Source organism: Ochotona curzoniae, unplaced genomic scaffold (genome assembly GCF_017591425.1).
Source record: "Ochotona curzoniae isolate NIBS_2020 unplaced genomic scaffold, NIBS_Ocur_1.0 contig_4514, whole genome shotgun sequence".
Taxonomy (NCBI): Eukaryota; Metazoa; Chordata; class Mammalia; order Lagomorpha; family Ochotonidae; genus Ochotona; species Ochotona curzoniae.
In genome coordinates, this window is record NW_024466312.1 from 3,444,455 (window position 1) to 3,463,734 (window position 19,280).

General features: G+C 42.1%; 1 protein-coding gene across 1 annotated transcript in view; it reads left to right on the plus strand.

Annotated features, from left to right (window-relative positions):
- The window catches only part of XRCC5 (X-ray repair cross complementing 5), an 83,963-nt gene extending 66,096 nt beyond the window's left edge, over positions 1-17,867 (plus strand). The window contains exons 17-21 of the mRNA XM_040986482.1: positions 2,638-2,747; positions 5,156-5,252; positions 7,686-7,753; positions 16,727-16,801; positions 17,644-17,867. Coding sequence (XP_040842416.1) covers positions 2,638-2,747; positions 5,156-5,252; positions 7,686-7,753; positions 16,727-16,801; positions 17,644-17,658 — 365 coding nt within the window. The 3' untranslated portion in view covers positions 17,659-17,867. The remainder of the gene's footprint in view (positions 1-2,637; positions 2,748-5,155; positions 5,253-7,685; positions 7,754-16,726; positions 16,802-17,643) is intronic.
- The last annotated feature ends 1,413 nt before the right edge of the window (positions 17,868-19,280 follow it).

Below are 19,280 nucleotides of genomic sequence, written 5' to 3' on the forward strand. Positions count from 1 at the left end.
TTGAGTTTGAAAACTCCTACATTGTTTTCTTTGTTTATCTTCTTTCCTACATCATTAGTGCAAATGTATTGTTGCCATGAAATTTGCTTTTTAAAATGTTTGGCACACATGCATGCACACACATTATCCTATTTCAAGATAAAATGTGTCGGAAAACGCCAGTGCTTTGCAAAGCAGTTCATTACCTCTCTATTTGCTTCATGCATTCCTGAATCTACAAAACCCCTGAGCTTCAATTCTTCATCCTTTATGCTGTTTATAAACTCCCTTCCTTGTAGTCTTTGTGTCAGATTTGGACACAGCAGACATGTTTCTGTAAGTCATCTTTTCCCATGGCAGCTGTGAGTTTCTACCGTGTCTCCAGCTCTCCCTTCTCAACCTCTTTCCTCAGCTCTCTTCTCCGTCCAGCTGAAGTGCAGTCACTAACAGGCTTGATCTTGATTCTGTTTCTTCTGCACTTTCTAAGGAGCCACGTCTTTCTTCTTGAAACTTCCCTTCCCTCCAGCCTTTTACTTTTTTTTTTTTTTTTTTTTTTTTAGTTTTTATTCCTTCTTTATCATTGCTTTTCTCCAAATATACCTTGGGCCCTCGCACCTCTCTCCTTCATGCTTGCACTTAACTGTGTTTCTCGATCAGTCTGCAAATTCTGGTTTGTTGTCGTTGTTGGCGGTGATGGTGGTGGCCAGGTAGAAAGCCATAATAATTGATGAAGTACCAGAAGGCACCAAAGATTGGTAAAAATTCTAGCCAGTTAATATATTTCAGCAATACTTACAGCCCTCTTCACATTTGCCTACAATTATTATTTTTAAATATGCACCCACTGCCATTAGGCTGTAATCTCCTCAGAAGCAAGGTTCTCATTTTCAATGCTGGCATAATAAATATGAACCGGACTCCATTCATTGAAATAATCGCTAAGTTGAGCCAGGAGAAACGTTTGTTACAGCTTCCTCAGAGTCCTCATTCTTATTTCAAAATAAATTGGGAGCATGGTATTTGTGGGGTTACTGTCTCTGGCCTGTAAAGGTTTTTTATTTGTATCTAGATGTGTAACTCCAAGTGAGCTTAATATCACACCATCTGAGAAAGCAGGCTGCCATAGTGATATGGGAAATAGCAAACATTCCTGTTCCTTGGCCTTTCGAAGCTGAAAAAGAGAGGTAGCTTCTGTTTGCTTGGAGCTTCCCATTGATGGTTTTCTGCTTTGCCTACCAATCAGATTGCATTATTTACCTTATTTAAAAGGGCCCATCTGAACATGTTTCCTCTTTTGAATTATGCTTGGGTATTAGTTCTCTCCTTCAGGATACACTGATAAAGTTTTCTGAAGTTTTAGGAACTGTTTGCTGAAGTTTGTAAAGTGTTTATCATAATAGAGATCATAATTGCCTGGTTGGTAGAAGAGACTAAATCATTTCTGGGGATATTTTTCAAATCCTGAAAAATTACAGTATTAAAAAATACTTTACCTGTTTTTGAATCCTTTCCACATGCTGTACATTTTATAGGAAATAAGAAGATGACACTGATAGGGATTCTTTCATGAGCTATTGAGCAGTGTTCGCTTTGCTGTGTGATTCATGGGCAGTGGCCTTGAGTCTTTATAGGTGAATCTGGAAAGCAGGTTTTGCATTATGCGCATGCACATGCTTAGCCATCAGAATGCTCGAGGGAGCCTGTGATTTGGGGAAATACACAGTCTTAGATCTTGACCTTTCAGTCTAGAAACTTCCACACAGCCTACTCAGGAGTGGTTTCAGGGTCCTACAAAATTAAGCCTTTAGGCTAGAAACATTCACCTGCTTGGATTGTTGTTTGTTTTTTGTCTTGGGTTGTTCTTTCACACAGACCCTAAAGATCACTTGGATCTACTCAGTTCACCCATGACTTCCCTCTGTTTTTTTTTTTCTCCTTTTACTCATAATGAAAAATTTGTCTCTTTGCTTGCAAGGCAGCCTCAAGTAGTGACCCGCCTTGGAAAGATTAGCGTTCTTAATGTATTTCCTCTTCCTGTGACAGACATGACACTGCTTTCTGACAGTCACTGTCAATTAAGTATTCAGAGCTTATGAAGTGCTGAGCAACATGGAGAATTTTCAGGACCAGTGAAGGACATGAAATGAATGCTAATGCTCTCTTGTCCTAATGAGATGCTCCATTGCGGCTGGGGCAGACCTGGGATTGTAGAAGATGGGGTGTCCCTGGCTCATTACTTTCCCTAACGTTGTCTGACAGTCATCCTGAAAGGACTTAGGAGGAAGTACAGGGTCTATTTCCTGTGAGTTTAATAACGGAGGCATTTTTGATTCATCCAAATGGCTCCCGAATTCTAAGGGAGAGATGGAAAATACCCACACCTAATATTTTAAATTTCCAAAGGAATTTTGTAACAATGACTCTAAACCTTTTAGAAGCTGAATTTTATTTGCTAACCAGCGTTGCACAGACTTCTCAAAAGTGCACTCTCGAAGTCAGAATTCTGCATGTCACCTGCTTCCCCTGCTATACAGCCTTGTGTGTCCTGATCATCTTGAGCTGTTCTGCAAACAGAAGCATGCTTCCTCTCTCGTAAGCACCACTCCATTCCAGGAAAATAAAAAAAAAAAAAAAAAAACATGTTGCCTTCCATTCTAGCGAGTCACCAGCTTATAAACCACATCAACCAGTTTCTGGAAACGAATGAAACGCCGTATTTTATGAAGAGCATCGACTGCATCAAAGCCTTCCGGGAGAAAGCCATCCAGGTAGGCCGTCCTCAGCATCTCGTCTTCCTGGAAGGTGGCTGGCTGTCACAGCGAGTGCCAGACAGCAGCCCGTGGACACGTGCGGCCTTGGGCAGAGCCATGTGTGCCGAGGGCAGCAGGCATGGCGAAGCTCGGCTTGCTGTTGTCGTTTCTAGAGGAGAATTAAGGTGCATGATGGAATTCTTTTTTTCTCTCCCTTAGGACTTATGTTTTTATAGCATTAAAGCTATGGATTTATGTTCCTATTTAGGGAACCAAAGAAATCCTTAGTGACATCTTTAGTGGCTCTGTCATTGCTGTCAAGACTGGACTGATTATTCTAGGGAAATTGGTATAAATATTAAGAATATTATTAGAACAGGAGTAGGGATCTGTATGCCAGAAAAAAGGAAAAATCAAGAGCACTGAAAATTAGTTACTCAGCTTCCCCCGCCAAGTTTTTAGATGGGTTCTGTTGTCTGTTTTATTAGGAACTTTTAGAAAACACTTCTAAAAATCTTGTGAATTTGCAGACTTTTAAAACTCCACATCAGAAGTGAGCAGGTTTCAACCAGAAAGTATGTTTTTAAATTATGCAGTTATAGTGTATACTCTTGGATGTATGTTAATTAATTATTTTCTGAACAAATGAACAGATTAATGCTTGAATAATTTGCACATTTATAAAAAATGGCCAAAACACGAGAAGATCATTAAAATTAGGTTAGAATAAAAGTATTCTACAGCTAAAAGACTAAGCCTTAGAAAAGTAGCATCCAGGCAAGGGTGAGAGCGTCCTGGTCAGGTGGAAAGTCAGGCAGCTAAAGACAGGCAGGGAAAGTGTGTGGCTTGCTGGAGCACTGCCCCTGGTGGGGGTGGGGGAGGTGTCTGAGAACCCCACTGCTCCCAGTTGCCACTGCCTTGCACTAAGGACCAGCTGCTCTTTAGCAAGGAGCTAGAGACTTCAGAGAGTAGTTCTTAAAAGATGGACCTTGCTTAAACCGTAAGCTTCTTTTCTCTCTTTTTTTTTTTTTAAGAGGAAGAGGTTTTTTTACAGAATGGTTATGAAAATATGCACTGACTAGTTATTTGCTTCCAAGAAATTATTATTGATTTTTTTGGTGTGGTAAGTATAATGGCACATAAGTACATTTTCTTTTTTCAAGATTTTTTTTATTATTTGAAAGGCATATTTACAGAGAAGAGATAGTGAGGTCTCCAACCTCTGGGTTCAGTCCCCACATGGCTGCGACAACCAGAGCTGAGCTGAATGGAAGCTGGAAACCAGGAGCTTCCTTGGGGTCTCCCGTGTGGGCGCAGAGTCCCAAGGCTTTGGGCCATCCTCCAGTGCTTTCCCAGGCTCAAGCAGGGAGTTGAATGGGAAGTGGAACATCTGGGACACAAACTAGTGCTCGTTTGGCATACTGATGCCACAGGGTAGAGAATTAACCCATTGAGCCACTATGCCAGCCCCAAGTATATTTTCTTTAAAAAGAATATACATTGTAGATACTATATATCAAAATGTATTCAATGAAATACTTTGATTGAAATTTACTTAAAAATAAATGATAAATATGCAAAACAGAGTGGATCGAGATGATGGATACACGAATTTTTTTTTAATTATTCTGTTTTCATTGAAACTGTCTATAATAAAAGTTAAGATTCCAGGCCACCAAAAACAAAGAAGGTATTTCGAGGAAACTCTTTGACTTCTACAAATGGAAAATCCCGCCAAAGCGGAATCGAAAATGCCAGCTTCTGAGGCGCTGTTTGACCTGGTGGTTAACACACTGCTTGGGGCCCAGGTCCTGGGTCGGAGTGCTGGTGTGAATCCAGTCTCTGCTTCCAATTCCAGCTTCCTGCTCATGCATATCCTGGGAGGCAGCAACTGATGACCTAAGGACATGGGCGACTCAGCCTGGCTTCCAGACTCCAGGCTTGAGCAGGGCCCAGCCCCAGCTGCTGTCAGCATTCAGAGAGTGAATGATGGCAGACTCTCTTAGCTTTCAAGTCAATAAATGAAATGTTTTAAGAAATTAAATGATGGTTTTCCGCTTATGAAAGAAGAAACTTTTTGGTAAATACGGTGGATTCAAAATATAAAGCATTTCCCAAGTAAAAGGATGACTCCCAATAAAACTGTTAAATATTATCTTTACAGTAGGATGCTGGACCTTCTATCATTGTCTGTACCTACATGACACACTTAAGTATCAGAATGATGACTGTTGCCAAAGGGCTGCACTGTGTAATAATGTGGGGAAAACAGTATGTGGACTTGGAAGGTAGAAGGGGCACCCTCTGTGCGACTGTGTCAGGAAAAATAAAAATATATATAATAAAAATATGGAGAGCAGCTCAGTGTAGGTTTGAATTTGTGTTTGTTCTGACTTGCCACTCCTGTGCCCCTCTTACTTCCACAGTTTTCAGAAGAGCAGCGCTTTAATAATTTCCTGAAAGACCTTCGAGAGAAAGTGGAAATTAAACAATTAAATCATTTCTGGGAAATTGTCATTCAAGGTCAGGTATCACTTTCGGTTTTTTAAAATATATATATTTTAATATATATTACATATACTTACATATATACATATTTCATATATATATATAAATTCCAGATTTAAATTGTATTATATGATATATGAGGCCTAATGAAATTGTAATTGACTTTAGAACATGGTTGGGATTCATTGAGCTCTCAATCTTACTTAGCTGACATACACACAGGGTGAAAAATGGTACGCCCAATCTTACACTTGGTACAGTATGACCCATCTCCAAGAGTGCTTCTTTCTCTTTGTTGGATCAGTTAAAGTTAACCCTTTTCCCAAACTCTCAGGGCTGTCAGTCGTGGCAGATCCACAGCACTTACTTTATGCCCTCGTGCACTGTCCCGTGCTGTGTTCTTAAACTGTCCATATAACTAGGCCAATATCTGCATGTACCAAAGCCTCTTGGTTCTTTACTTAGTCACAATGGATATTAAACACAGGAAGGAGACAACACTCTTCAGTGTCTCACATGATGCTTGCTTTCCTTCATGTCCCTTGACCATTTTTTTTAGCATGATCTAAAATTCTTTCAGTACTCAAGTACTAAGTAATGCTTTTTTAAAATCTGCATTGTGGGGCCCGGCGCGGTGGCGCAAGTGGTTAAAGGTCCTCGCCTTGCATGCCCGGGATCCCATATGGGTGCCGGTTCTAATCCCGGCAGCCCCGCTTCCCTTCCAGCTCCCTGCCTGTGGCCTGGGAAGGCAGTCGAGGACGGCCCAAAGCTTTGGGACCCTGCACCCGCGTGGGAGACCCAGAAGAGGCTCCTGGCTTCGGATCGGCATAGTATCGGCCCGTTGCGCTCACTTGGGGAGTGAATCATCGGACGGAAGATCTTCCTCTCTGTCTCTCCTCTCTGTATATCCGCCTTTCCAATAAAAAAATAATAAAAATAAATCTTTAAAATCTGCATTGTGAAAATAATTATGATTAGATAGCGATATGAAACTTTCCACGTATGGAAGAGATGCAAAATGAGTTTCAGTCTATGTTTCTGTGTAGATTCCAAATAAAGGGAGTTACATATCTATTCTTCCAACTTTTAAAGATTTTTTTTTTTTTATTATTTTTTTATTGGAAAGGCAGATATACAGAGAGGAGAGACAGAGAGGAAGATCTTCCGTCCGATGATTCACTCCCCAAGTGAGCGCAACAGGCCGATACTATGCCAATCCGAAGCCAGGAGCCTCCTCCGGGTCTCCCACGCGGGTGCAGGTTCCCAAAGCCCTGGGCCGTCCCCGACTGCTTTCCCGGGCCACAGGCAGGGAGCTGGAAGGGAAGCGGGGCTGCCGGGATTAGAACCGGCGCCCATATGGGATCCCGGGCGTGCAAGGCGAGGACCTTTAACCACTTGCGCCACCGCGCCGGGCCCTATTCTTCCAACTTTTAACCGGCAGCTTTTCATCACACACACCACCATTTCCCTGACAGTTAATTTTTCAGCCATTTAACTGCTACAGTGGAGAAGCAAAAGCAATAAGAATTGTGCTCAAATCACTTTTGTGTCTCTGCTGCCAAGCTGGTAGATGAAAGGGATTGGATTTGGTATTTACCGATTGCCTATAGCGTATTAGTTACTGGAAGGAGCTTGCAAAACATACACAAGATACATATTTTCTGAGAACTTACATGCTGTTGAGAAAATATACATGACTTGTGCCATTTCCAAGTGCAAACAGTTGGTAAACTCATGTGCCTTTCTGAAAGTATATTGTGCAACAAACATTTAAGGTAGGAAAATACTTTAGGAATAGAAGGGAGCTAAAGAGAAGGTTTTCTGTCCTTGATTTGCTCTCACTGAGCTGAAATGGACACACTGTGCTGAATGACAGAACTTTCTCCCTGCCCACCTAGTCCCCTGGCCATTCCAGTAGCCAGTAGCTGCTGTAAGTCACAGTGTGCTGGTGTGCAGCTTTCTGTTAGCTATCCAAGGGGTTGGACAGGAGTGTGCACCCATTCAATTGCTTATTTAGTGACCTTCGACGGTATGCGGTGTTGGGGAATGCAAAAATGAATAAGACCTAGTCCAGTCCTTGAAGGTGTTGTCCATAGGAGAGATAATGTGTACAAATAATTACACAAGATAATTAAAACAGCAGAATCTGAGAATTCTAAAGAAAGGGTCCCTGTTTTCATCTGAATCGAGAAAGGCTTCATGGAACAGGTGACATTTAGGGTATTGCCTTTATTGCTGATTGTACAAGCCAAAACAGGAGAGAATCCCGCATAAGAAAGTAAACCCATGAACTCATTGCATTTGCTGTTTTGTATGTTTTCTAGAACTGAACACCTTTATTATTTTTAAAAGTCTCCAGCAGAGGGGTGGGAGCAAGGGTGGAGACAAAGAAAATGGAATCGGATTGATTCTTTGTGTCTGCATTGTTCTCTGTGAATTGCATTTCAGATGGAATTACTCTGATCAGCAAAGATGAAGCCTGTGGAAGCTCTGTCACAGCTGAGGAAGCCAAACAGGTATTGAGGGACAATTCCCTGTCTGAGTAACTTACTGCAGTGAACATTAGCTTCTCCATCTCCTTGAAGTTTAATTTTAAGGTGATATATCCATGGTTTATTCAGCCTGCAAGCAAATGGCGTCAACTGCAGCATCCTCATGGGAGGTATTAATGTCTTACTCAGTTTCGCTTAGGCTGTGATTATGTTTCTAGCATTCACTAGCAAGTCCGTGTCCAGTAGCTCTGGAGCTGCTGGACTCTGATGCATACAGGTTTAGAATTGTTCCTGGTAAGGGCTGTGAAATCCATTCAGCCCAGTGATTCCCACGCTGACCACACATTGGCCACCTGGGAGCTGTTATTATTAACAACTGGTTAATAAGAGATTTTTTTTTTTGCATTTTATGTCAGTATTTTATTTATTTTTTAAATTTTTTATATCCTTAGAGATTCTGATGATCTGATATGGGTCCTGGCATGAAGGCCTTGATTCATTTTTAAAGCCTTTCAGGTGATAATGCACTGTTTGTAGAGGAACAAGTATTCTAGCATAATCCACACCCAAGGGCTTCAGTAAAGACCCCATGAGCTTCTTGACATACATTGTTAACCCAAGGCCTCCCTGCGTGGTATATGAGTATAGAATCTGATTCAGCTGTGAGTAAAATGCTCATACATGTAGTTATTTATAACTGTGCACCTGACCTTTATGATCCTTCAAAGCTGTACTGACATCTTAATGGAATTAAATTGAACCGCTCAAAAGTATACAGTTCCTAACACTCACTGTCAGGCACTGAGAAGGCCTGTCTTGCAAGCATGGTCCCTGGCCCCAGTCAGTAACCAAGGTCTGTGCTGGATGGAAGGATGGCACCACCACCGCCACCCCATTCTGGAAGCTCTAGTGTTCATTACTCAGGAGCACAGATAGGCAATGAGAACCAGGAATTCACTTCACCTGCCAGGGGACTGCTGTGTCTGTGTTTAGTACACAGGAATCTGTCAGGGAATGGCATGGACAAGGTGGTAATGTTTGTCATAGGTGAAACTCAGGCCCGATAGGAAAATGCCACAGTGCCATAAATTTTCAACATAATGATAACAGAATTTGGTAGAGAACATAGTATTGTTTGGAAAAGACATTAGAATACATAAGAATGTTTGCTAAGCCTTTTAGCTAATTGAGAGTTTCTGTTAAAGAACAGGTATAATCCCTACATTCAGGGAATAAGATCTACAATTTTAGAAGCATCCTATAAGGTACTGAAGAGGGTCTCTGAAGACATTTCACAGCGTCTGTATCCTCTTCTACCATGATGGGCTTGAGTAGGTCATGAAATTGTTGAGCTTTGTTTCTGTTTTTGCCCCCTTATGTTGTGATAACTTTCCACTCTTGAACTGAAATGTATTAATCACATTCTTTAGAGAAACAAATACAATATCTATCTATCTATATACACATCACATACATATGTATATACACACACATACATAGCAATAGTATGTTTATGTTACATAAACATGTGAGAAAGAGGCGAGTGCTTATTTCCAGTATTCTAAATAGGCACCGCAGCCTAGTCATGTTGGGCCACAAATATTAACAATCAAATAGACTGATGCTTACCAACTTTTGGAAAACAGGTGAAACAAGTCGAGATCAATTATTTAATTTTAGTCAGTGTACATTTAAGGAAGCCTCTATCCAGTAGAGAGCTGGGTACATCTTATAGTTGTTGAAGGAAGCAGGAAGCACTGTGGTAAGAAAGAACTGTTTCCCATTATAATGCTCTTAGCCCAATAGGTCAACACTAAGTGAATCCAGAATATTGGAAAATAAAGAAATCTGAAAAGGGAAAATCCACTTGCAAATTGTGCAAGGAATGTTCTGTATTATAAATGCAGTGTCATCTTTAGAATCAAAAGACACAAAGCCCACGCATCATTGGTTTGAATGGCTGATAATTAAGCTGTGCAGAGAAATTGCAAGTAATGGCCAGATATGAAGTAGTATCCTTACCTCTAGTACCTTCTGTACTTCAGTTACAGAAACTTCATCATCTTTGAATAAGGAGGACAAGTGATGAGACGTCCTTCTACTCCCCCCATTGGCTGCCTGGCCCTGGCTGATGTTTTCATAATTGAAGCACAGTAATACCACCAAAGCTTCACTGTCCCTGACAGATAAGAAATTTAAACCTTTACCTGAAATGTACTGAGTTCTAGGTCTGTGCTGTACATATTTTTATACATTATCTCCTACGTAGCTCCCCCCCCCCAAAAAAAAAACAGTATGCTACACATTAACTGTGCATACTTTTTCACATTTAGGAATGCTATTTATATGACACTTTGACTTCTAAAAAAATCCATATTATGTTGCTACTCACCTGAAACACTGTGTACATTATGTATGATAGTGATAACTTAACTCAAGAACTTAAAAGGCCGGCACTATCTCTGCAGTCCTTCCAGTGTTCTGCCAGGAATGGGCAGGAGCAAGAACAGCCACTCCTCTTTCCCTGGAGAGCCAGGCCCGAAAAATCAAGAGGAATATACTGAGCCCTCACAGGCAGCAAGGATCAAAACGCTGCTGCCTGGACATTGCACTGATCTTTGTCCCTCATAAGATTAAGTCTTGGGCCCAGCAGGGTAGCCTAGCGACTAAAGTCCTTCCCTTGCATAAGCTGAGATCCCAAATGGGCACTGGTTCTAATCCCAGCAGCCCCGCTTCCCATCCAACTCCCTGCCTGTGGCCTGGGAAAGTAGTTGAGTATAGCCCAAAACTTTGGGACCCTGCAGCCACATGGGAGACTCGGCGGAGGCTCTGGACTCCTGGCTTTGGATCAGTGCAGCTCTGGCAGTTGTGGCCACTTGAGGAGTGAATCAGTAGACAGAAGGTCCACCTCTCTGTATATCTGACTTTCCAATAAAAATAAATAAAGATTTAAACAAACAAAAAAAGAGGTAAGTCTTACAAACGGAACCTTAAACCAATATTCTGTGAAACACATTAGAGCCCATCTGCCTATTCTCCACGAGTGACCCTCTGGTCCATAGCCAGCTGGTGGGTGGAAGGACCTGAAGACCACAGGGTCGAGTCTCAATTCCAGTTTGCCTTCAGCACACACTCTGTCCTGTCTGACGTTCAAGGTTATGCCTTTGTGCCTGTTTTCATATCACAATGAGAGAGACACATTTCAGGTATGTTTTAGCCAGATCAGGGAAGTGTAATCACTTTTGCAACCATACACTGAAATGTTCATTTACATTACCTTCAAGTGTCAAGTTGGATCACAGCCCAAATAATCATTTCAGGGAACTTGATTATAATCAGTGCTCACAGTCCATTTAAATTCTTTTAAGGCATTTACTGTAAGTTGTTTAAAGTTAGTAAGCAGTCAAATTATTGCTATTTCCTTTCCTATATGTTAATATTTGAAAGGAAATAATTATCCAGGGTTGTCCATCTTAAATAAAAATTAAATTATAACTTTACACTAGAACAACATCTTAAGGAGAGCTATTCTCCAGTGTGTTCTAAAACTATGCAGTTTTTGTGAGTCTTTGAGAGATAGGAATAAGTCAGCTGTGCTGCAGAAATAGAAATTTCATCCATGACGTGATTATAAATTTCATCCATGAGTATAAATTAGTCACTTTCTTTTTAAGTTTTTTTTTTTTTGCTCTCATCTCATTTTGAAAGCTAGACATGCTTGTAGCCCCCTCTTTTATATTCATTTTAATTGTCAGTATAGCCTTTCAGCTCTTTCACTCAGCGTTTTGTGTTTCCAGTTGGGATCATTAGGTCATTAACATTTGAGATCCGGTGGAATCTTTGCAGGGCCCTGGGGTGTCTCATCCATGAGCTCCTTCCCCCGCATCACTGTGAGTAGGTAGCAGAGGTAAAATCATCTCTCTGAGATCTCACAGGCAGCCACTGGCCAAGAATCCAGTTCTAAAACTGTCTTCCACTCTTACTCCGTATCAAGAACATAGTGAGTTTTTTGGCCCATTTTCCATCAGTATAACCAAATCCCACAGATTGTGTACTTTATGAAGAAGAGGCTTATTTAGCTCATTTGGGAGGATCGACAGTCCAAGATTGAGCAACTTCATCAGCTCCTCTCCTGGTGAGGCTTTGATTGCATGCAATGACAGGAACTCAGGCACCGGACAAAGGCAGTGGTGAGGCAGGAAGCCAGAGCTGAGAAAGGGGCAGGTCTCACCCCTTTTCAACAGCCCGTTGTCACAGAGCTGAGCAGGGTCCCATGAGAAACGCCTGAATCTCTTGCAAGAGCACTGCCTGGATGTGCCTTACCTTACACCGAGCTTCTGAAAAGCATCTACCACCACACAGGTTCAACACACAAACCCTTGGTAGCCAAGCCATGACATTGAAGAAAGAGAATTTTTTTTTTTTGGCATGGCTTTAAAATATTCTTTTTCACAGGATTCTGAGAGGTCCAGTTAGATATAAGTAACTAAACATTTAATGTAAGCTCTGTTGGGGAGGTGAGGAAGAGAGAGAATCATCATTTAAGCACTTGTTTTATTTGCACTGGCCTGACCTATCCTTAATGGTTGGGGCTGACTTACTGACCTTCCACCTGAGTAACAGGCACGCAGAGCTTAGCAATCTGGTCATTTTGCTGATGCCATCGCGAGTGGTGTAGGTGACTAGCACAGTGTCTCAGAGCAAACTCTGCCTGGTGGCAGTGACTGAAATCCAAACCTAGACTCCCGTACTTGCCACTTGTTGCTAATGCTTTGGTGCCATTTCTTCCTTCCTCCACCTTACATCTGTCTGAGGTAAAAGATACCCTCATGCTTGTCTCACAAATGTGCTTAAAAGAGTGCTGTGCTTGTGAGTGACCAAGGTATCCTAGAACCTTGTGAAGAATCATTTCTTGAGAGCAGCTCCCAAACTGCTGGCACCTGCTAGACTTCATGTCGTCTTCCTTTGTTCTTTTCTGCTTTCCTTTTATGCCTTAAATCTCTGTGTGGTTTTCCCATATTCTAGTCCATAAAGCAATCATGGAAATATCTCAGTATTATCCAGTCGTTTTTCAGAGTTTGGATGGATGTTGAGATGGAACATGGAAACAGTGAGTGCAGTTTCTAAGTGGCAAGCATGAGTTCCTGCATGATCACATCCTGGGGCTCCCCGGGACCCCACATGAAGATAACACAACACTGCCCTCACCCTAGAAGGCGCTGCCCCGGTCATAACTCACGAGTTACCCAAGACAATTCGTGTTGCACTTCTGACACCTAAGATTAATTTTGCCTGTTTTTGGCCTTCATGTAATTGGAATCGTATCTTTTGTGATTTATCCATTTTAGAATTAGTTATCTTTTCTTGTAGCCATGCAATATTTTTTTGTACCACAATTTATTTGTCCACTTTCCTATAATGAACATGTTGGTGTTGTCAGAGTTTGGCAGTTAGAAAAGCAGGTGCTATGAATATTCTTTTTTTAATCAGCTTGGGTTTTTTTAAGATTTAATTTTTTTTTACTGGAAAGTCAGATTTACAGAGAGAAGGAGAGACAGTGAGAAGGTTCTTCAGTCTTGCTGCAGTGGCAGAAACTGAGCTGATCTGAAGCCCGGAGCTTTTTCTGGGTCTCCCACATGGGTCCTGGGTCCTAAGACTTTTGGCCATTCTCTACTGCTTTCCCAGGCTACAAGCAGGGAGCTGGATGTGGAAAGTGTAGCAATTGGGATATTAACCGGTGCCCGTATGGGATCCCTGCATGTGCAAGGCAAGGACTTTAGCTGCTAGGCTACAGCGCTGGGCCCTATGAATATTCTTGTACATATCATTTGGTAGCATAGGCTGAGGATATTTGAAAGAATTAAAACAAAAACCTTATGGCACAACAAAGCATATTTATCTTCTCTGAGATTCAGCCCCAGGTCTGAGATTCAATACCCAGGGCTGACTGGGTATTTGCACTTCAGTTTGGGGGAACATCATTATAGGAAGATCAGGGGCTTGCCCGGGTTCCTGAGAAGCTGGCAGAGCTTTGGATCTGATTGTGTTCTCCACGCTGTGATGCCGCACACTTCTCTGCTGTACTCAGTTGCCTTTACAAGGTGGAATAAGCTACACGTGGCAATCAAAATGCAGCCCACGTGTGTGTCATTGTAGGCACAGTTTAGGCAAACTGCTGTGTGTTCTTCATGACACATTTTTATGCGTGTGGATTATGACTGCCTCTGGAGTCCCCTGCTGGAGTAGGACTCGGCCTGATCGTGGCCAGATGTTCCTCATTTGGGAACAGATAAGGCACTGGGCTGATTGCTAGCATTTAATGTTGTAGAAGGACAGGGCTGGCAGTTTCTGTACAAAGATTGTTGATTCCATTTCCCTGCTTGTGGCCAGGATGATAGTTCAGCATGCTTGGAAAATAGTAGTTCGTCCATTTCGTCCAAATCTACAGGGCACAGGGATCTGCTCTGCTAATGCCTAACGTGGCTTTGAGGGAGGAGGACTGTGTCGCCCAGGTGTCCTTTGTGTTTATTCCCTACGTTTTCAGCATGTTGGAAAGGGCAGAAACATGGGAAAAGATGCGAGTTGACTCCCTCCTTTCTCCTGCATCCAGAGAAAGCAGGCCAGTCGTTGAATTCTCCGCTCTGTCACTGGCTTCCCTGTCCCTGCGCAGCCTGGAAATTACTTGCCATTAAAACTCTGATGAGGGGGAGTGATATGTGTAAGGGATCTACGTTGTCGGGAGCTCGGGGAAGGATAATGGATGGCAGCCCAGCTTTTAGCCATAATTTGCTTACACAGAAATAAGAAGCAGATCTGTCAGGAAAATCAGTTGCAGATGTTTAGCACTTGATGGAAATGAAGGGCTTTTTTCCCCCTGCTGCTCCCGTCTTCCTAGAAATATGATCTAATATCAAAGATATGCCTTTTGTATTTAATTATATGTATGGGTTATACTGTGCAGGCAGTCCTTTTTTAACATAGTCCTTAACCGCAGTGTGAAAGGGTCATTGCTAGTCGAGAGAAATTGGAGGTTTTATGGCTAAGTGCTAGAAGACATTAGGGGGCTCTGGATTCATCACCAGTCCCTAGCAGCGATCAGGCAGAAGATGGAGTATTGTTCTTAAACCGTTGAGTCCGTGAAGTCTGTCTCACATTTGGAAGATGGTGGTCATCTGTGGCCCCTCCAGGTTTAGGATAGGATACAATTCTGCTTTTTAATTATCTTTCCCCCAGTGGGACTCAACTTTTAAGAAGGTTATTCTAGACACAGGGAAAGTCATGTAGTTATGAATGTTAATGAACAGGGGATGAGAGGTCAAACATAAAGGCCATTTTTGTAGTCATAATCTGGAGGACTCTGAAGATTAATCTTGAAGTCTAGGATAGAGTACAGTTTAATTTAACCTAAGCCTAACAGATGTACTAATAATTTCAAACTCATTTATTTGTTTTCAGCCTTCAGCTATCTTTATTAATAACCATCCAGAATAAGTAAATAGATTAGTGACACAGAAGTTGCATCACAATTCTAGTCTGAACAGACCATCTGCTCCTCATTGCTAGTATTTTCTATCTCTCATGCCATTGATGAGACATTGAAGAACCCTAGAGCTAGATGGTCCTGGTGTGCTGTATAGTCAGGAATATGGAAAGATACATATGTGGCCTTAAAAGAAGATAAATTCCTTAATCTTTCAGTCCAACAGGAAGGTAATGAATTGTGAGATGATTCTGTTGAGAGAGAAATAAGCCCAAGAAAGAAGTTAATTCAACAAACCAACTATCATGGTCCTGTCCAAGTGCTGAAAAAGCCAGTGCCTGGTTATTCAAAAGTAGCCTCCACTATTGCCATTGTGTTACTGTCCTGCTACCTGAGGAATAGGTGGTTGGGCAGAGCTTGCCTGCTGGCATTTTGCTTCGTGCACGTACTTAACAAGTGCCTTTGATTTATGGTATTTTTAAAGAGACATTTATTTAGGTATCTTAGATTTCAGAGGCCTGGATCATGTCTACTTTATCCACTTTATTATAATAATCACAGCCGTTCTTACCATTTTTTTTTTCATGTTGGGAAAGTCAGAAAAGTGTGTAACTGCGCTTTTCCCTTGTGCACGGAAGCAAGCGCCTGAGAACAGAGGAGAGCGAGAAGGTTGCAGTGCAAGTTGACTCTGAGGAACACAGAGAGAGGCAGCCCCCTTTATAGTCCACCCGCACCTTGTCTCTGGAGCACTGATCTGCCAGAAGCCTGGCTTCTTGTGTTAGGCTACAGGGACATTGGTACAAGTCAGCTCTTCAATACAGGTCCCACAGGCTGCTGGTTCTTGGTGGAACAGAGTGGAAATTTCCAGAGACACTCACTACTTTGAGATGTGAAAGCCACTCCCGGATCCTTGCAGACTTCACCTCAAGGGCCTTGGCTAGTCTAGATTCCTGCCCCAGGTCTAGAACACTCAAGCTGAATGCAGGTTTTCTCTTGCATTTCTCATCTGCCTATTTCAGTTTCTTAACACAATTGAAGGATTTCCGTATAGGAATCAACCTCCCAGGTACATTCATTTTTGGGTGTTGCATCTCTTAAAAGAAGTCATCCTTTTACTTTGCCCACAAGGATAGATGATTGTAATCTCAGCCCAATTCCTATGCTTCTCTTGGGTTATTTTCGTAACCTTAGCTTCTCTGTAAGCAGAAAGAGGAGTGCCAGATGTCCACAGTGCCAGAACTGAACCTTCCACACAACCCCTGTCTTGGCCACCCGTGTCATTTCATCTCTAGAATCACAGAGATGCCCTCTGGACACTAGTTAGTTTGAAGTGTTGAACCTTGAGGTTGCCTCTGTCATCCAGAGCCAACTGAATGTGCTGAGGTGATGTGTCTTCGGGGCCATTTGTGGTAAGACTTTGTTAAGCAGACCTGTGGCAATGTTGGTACATTAGGACCATTGTCAAAGGAGGCAAAAATGTCATTTCAGTGCCATGACTGACTTTTGTTCATTCACAGTTTCTGGCCCCCAAAGAAAAACCAAGTGAAGATGCCACAGCCCTGTGTGGGGAAGGAGGTGACGTGGACGATTTAGTGAGTACTTTCACAGCACACCTGGTGCCCCGATGATTGAACTTGCCTGAGCTGTAAATACAGCCACCAAGGCTGTTGATCACAGACCTGTGCTTTATCTGTGCTTTAATTTCTAACCCACCAGATGCTCTCTGCACTGTTATTTATTGCTATTATAAATGCGATCAGGTAAGTGGTTGCTTCCTGGCAGTTCTTGTGTTCTGTGGTTTCAGCTATTGTTCATTCAGGTAATCCTCTCCTTTCAAAGAGTAAAAAAAAAAAAAAAAAAGGAAAAGAAAAAAATAAAAGAAGTAGGGAGCTATTCCTTTAGTGGAAAAATGTTATAACTTGTTGAAATCGCTGTAAACCAAAAACACCATGCAATTTGTGTGGGCTGACAAATAAAAACGGGCTTTAAAAAGCCTACTTCTTAACTGTTCTCAGTTAGCTTCATATAAACAAAAAATTCTGATAGTCCCTGGAGAATTTCTGGACATTATGATACTATGCTGTGAAACACTGGGAAGATGTTGGCTTTTGTGTCCGTCTTTTATATTTGGAAGCTTCCTGCCTTTAAGCCTCAAATGACCAACTATCCAGCAGAAAAACTATACCACAAAAAGCAAAAATATACCACAAGAACTGCCTACTAAGAAGATGTCAGGATTTGGGGGGAGAAGTTCTTGGCACTGAAATAATCCATGTGGTAGTTAATGCCTGAAATCAGTAGCAGTGAATTAGTACGTGCAAGGCCATGCATTCCTCCCTGGGTAGAGATCTCTTTCATGAAAACTTCTTTACCAGAGAAGTAGTGGTTTCAAGTTAACCTAATTTCTTTCTAAAAACATGCTTCTTGTTTACAGCTGGACATGATGTAGGTCACGAACATCTGAAGAAACCAAGAACATTGCAGCGCTGTGGAGAACAAGCTGAAAGAGGCCAGTCAAGGGGACCAGAAGTCCTGGAGAGAGCCCCAGCAGGTTACTTGTGAATGATTCAGCTGATTATCTGTGTGATATACTTACCAGCATGTTGCAAAGCATAACTCAGGCTTTTTGCAAGTTTATAAAAAGCTGTTATTTTCTGATTGGTGTTTTATTTATTTATTTATTTGTTTGTTTGTTTGTTTTGTGTGTGTGGTCTTACCATTCTCAGTGCATTGTGCACAAGCTTTGAAGTTTCTGGAGAGTAGATTTCCACCTGCATCCTGACCTGGTATTTTGATGAGGACTGTAGCCCTCATCAAGTGCTCAGCACCTCCCCCAGAACCATACCACAGTCACTGGTAAGCCTCTCAGCTCAACCCAGGAGCCATTCGTTGGCTCCTCCTCCACCATCCAGAGCTTGGGCCAAGGGAAAAATGGCTGTTGTGTCCTGACAGCAAGGAGCTGGGTTAGCAAACTCATGGGTGAGGATAGACCCTTTGCTCTTTTTGTGAAACCTTTTTCATTGTGCTGTTACTTTGACTTGGAACATGGGTGGCTTTCCTTCAACAGGATGGGAGGGGAGCAGCTGGCACCCTTAACGTCTGCTTGTAATGTTCTCATGGAGAGAGGATCTTGTTGCCCAGCTTCTGCCATATCTGTGAACCTTGAACCAAAATCAGAACCTGAGAAGTCCACTAGCAGTGGGTAGGGTTGTACCATCTTGTAGTTATGCTTGTGGGTCTCAAAGAGAGAACATTTGGTTGCATTAGAACACTTCTTTCTTAATTTTTCATTCTCTCTCATTTCTGCCTAAGTTGGCTTTTATGTTTCTGGATGTTTTCTTACCCAAAATAAGGAAATAACAGGTCCCTTATTCTCTTTGTTTCCTGTTTGCGTTGTTGAATACCTCCTCCTCCCTTGACGTCACCTATGTCCTCAGCCCAGTAAATGGTCATTGATACTTCATTTGACAAACAGAATGTTGAAGGTATAAGTGACTCTAATGACTAATTGTTTAAAAAGACTTCAGTGCTGGGCTGAGAATCCAAGCCCTTTTGTACCTTGACTAAAAAATGAATCTCCAAGACAGAACATCATTCATGCAGCTAAGATGGAAGTGTGGTTTACTTGGGGCCTCCAGGATATCCCCTTGACACTGTGCACTCAAGTCAAACTTAACACACAGGTGCCATTTAACACAACCCCAACAAAGGGTGCCAGAACATACTTTGGATGGGTCACGCTCAGTGAATCTTTGTGACATAGACAAAACTGAGACATTCTTAGGCTCACAAGGAATGACAACTTTGTTCTGTGAATTCACAGAGGCTTCTGGCAATGTGATTCAGCTCAGGCACGACGGCCGCATGAACAGCCCTGCTTTGGGCAGTTTGAATGGTTCCCTCTTGCAGGCATCCATCCATCAGGCCAGAGCAAGCTTGATCACAGTAATCCTTTAGACCTTGTGATGCTTTTTAATTTAGATTTCACGTAGAAGGGTTTGTGCTTCCCTGACCCTGCTTTTACCTAAATTATCTGAGTAACTCAAGGATGAAGGAAGCCTCCCAGGCTAG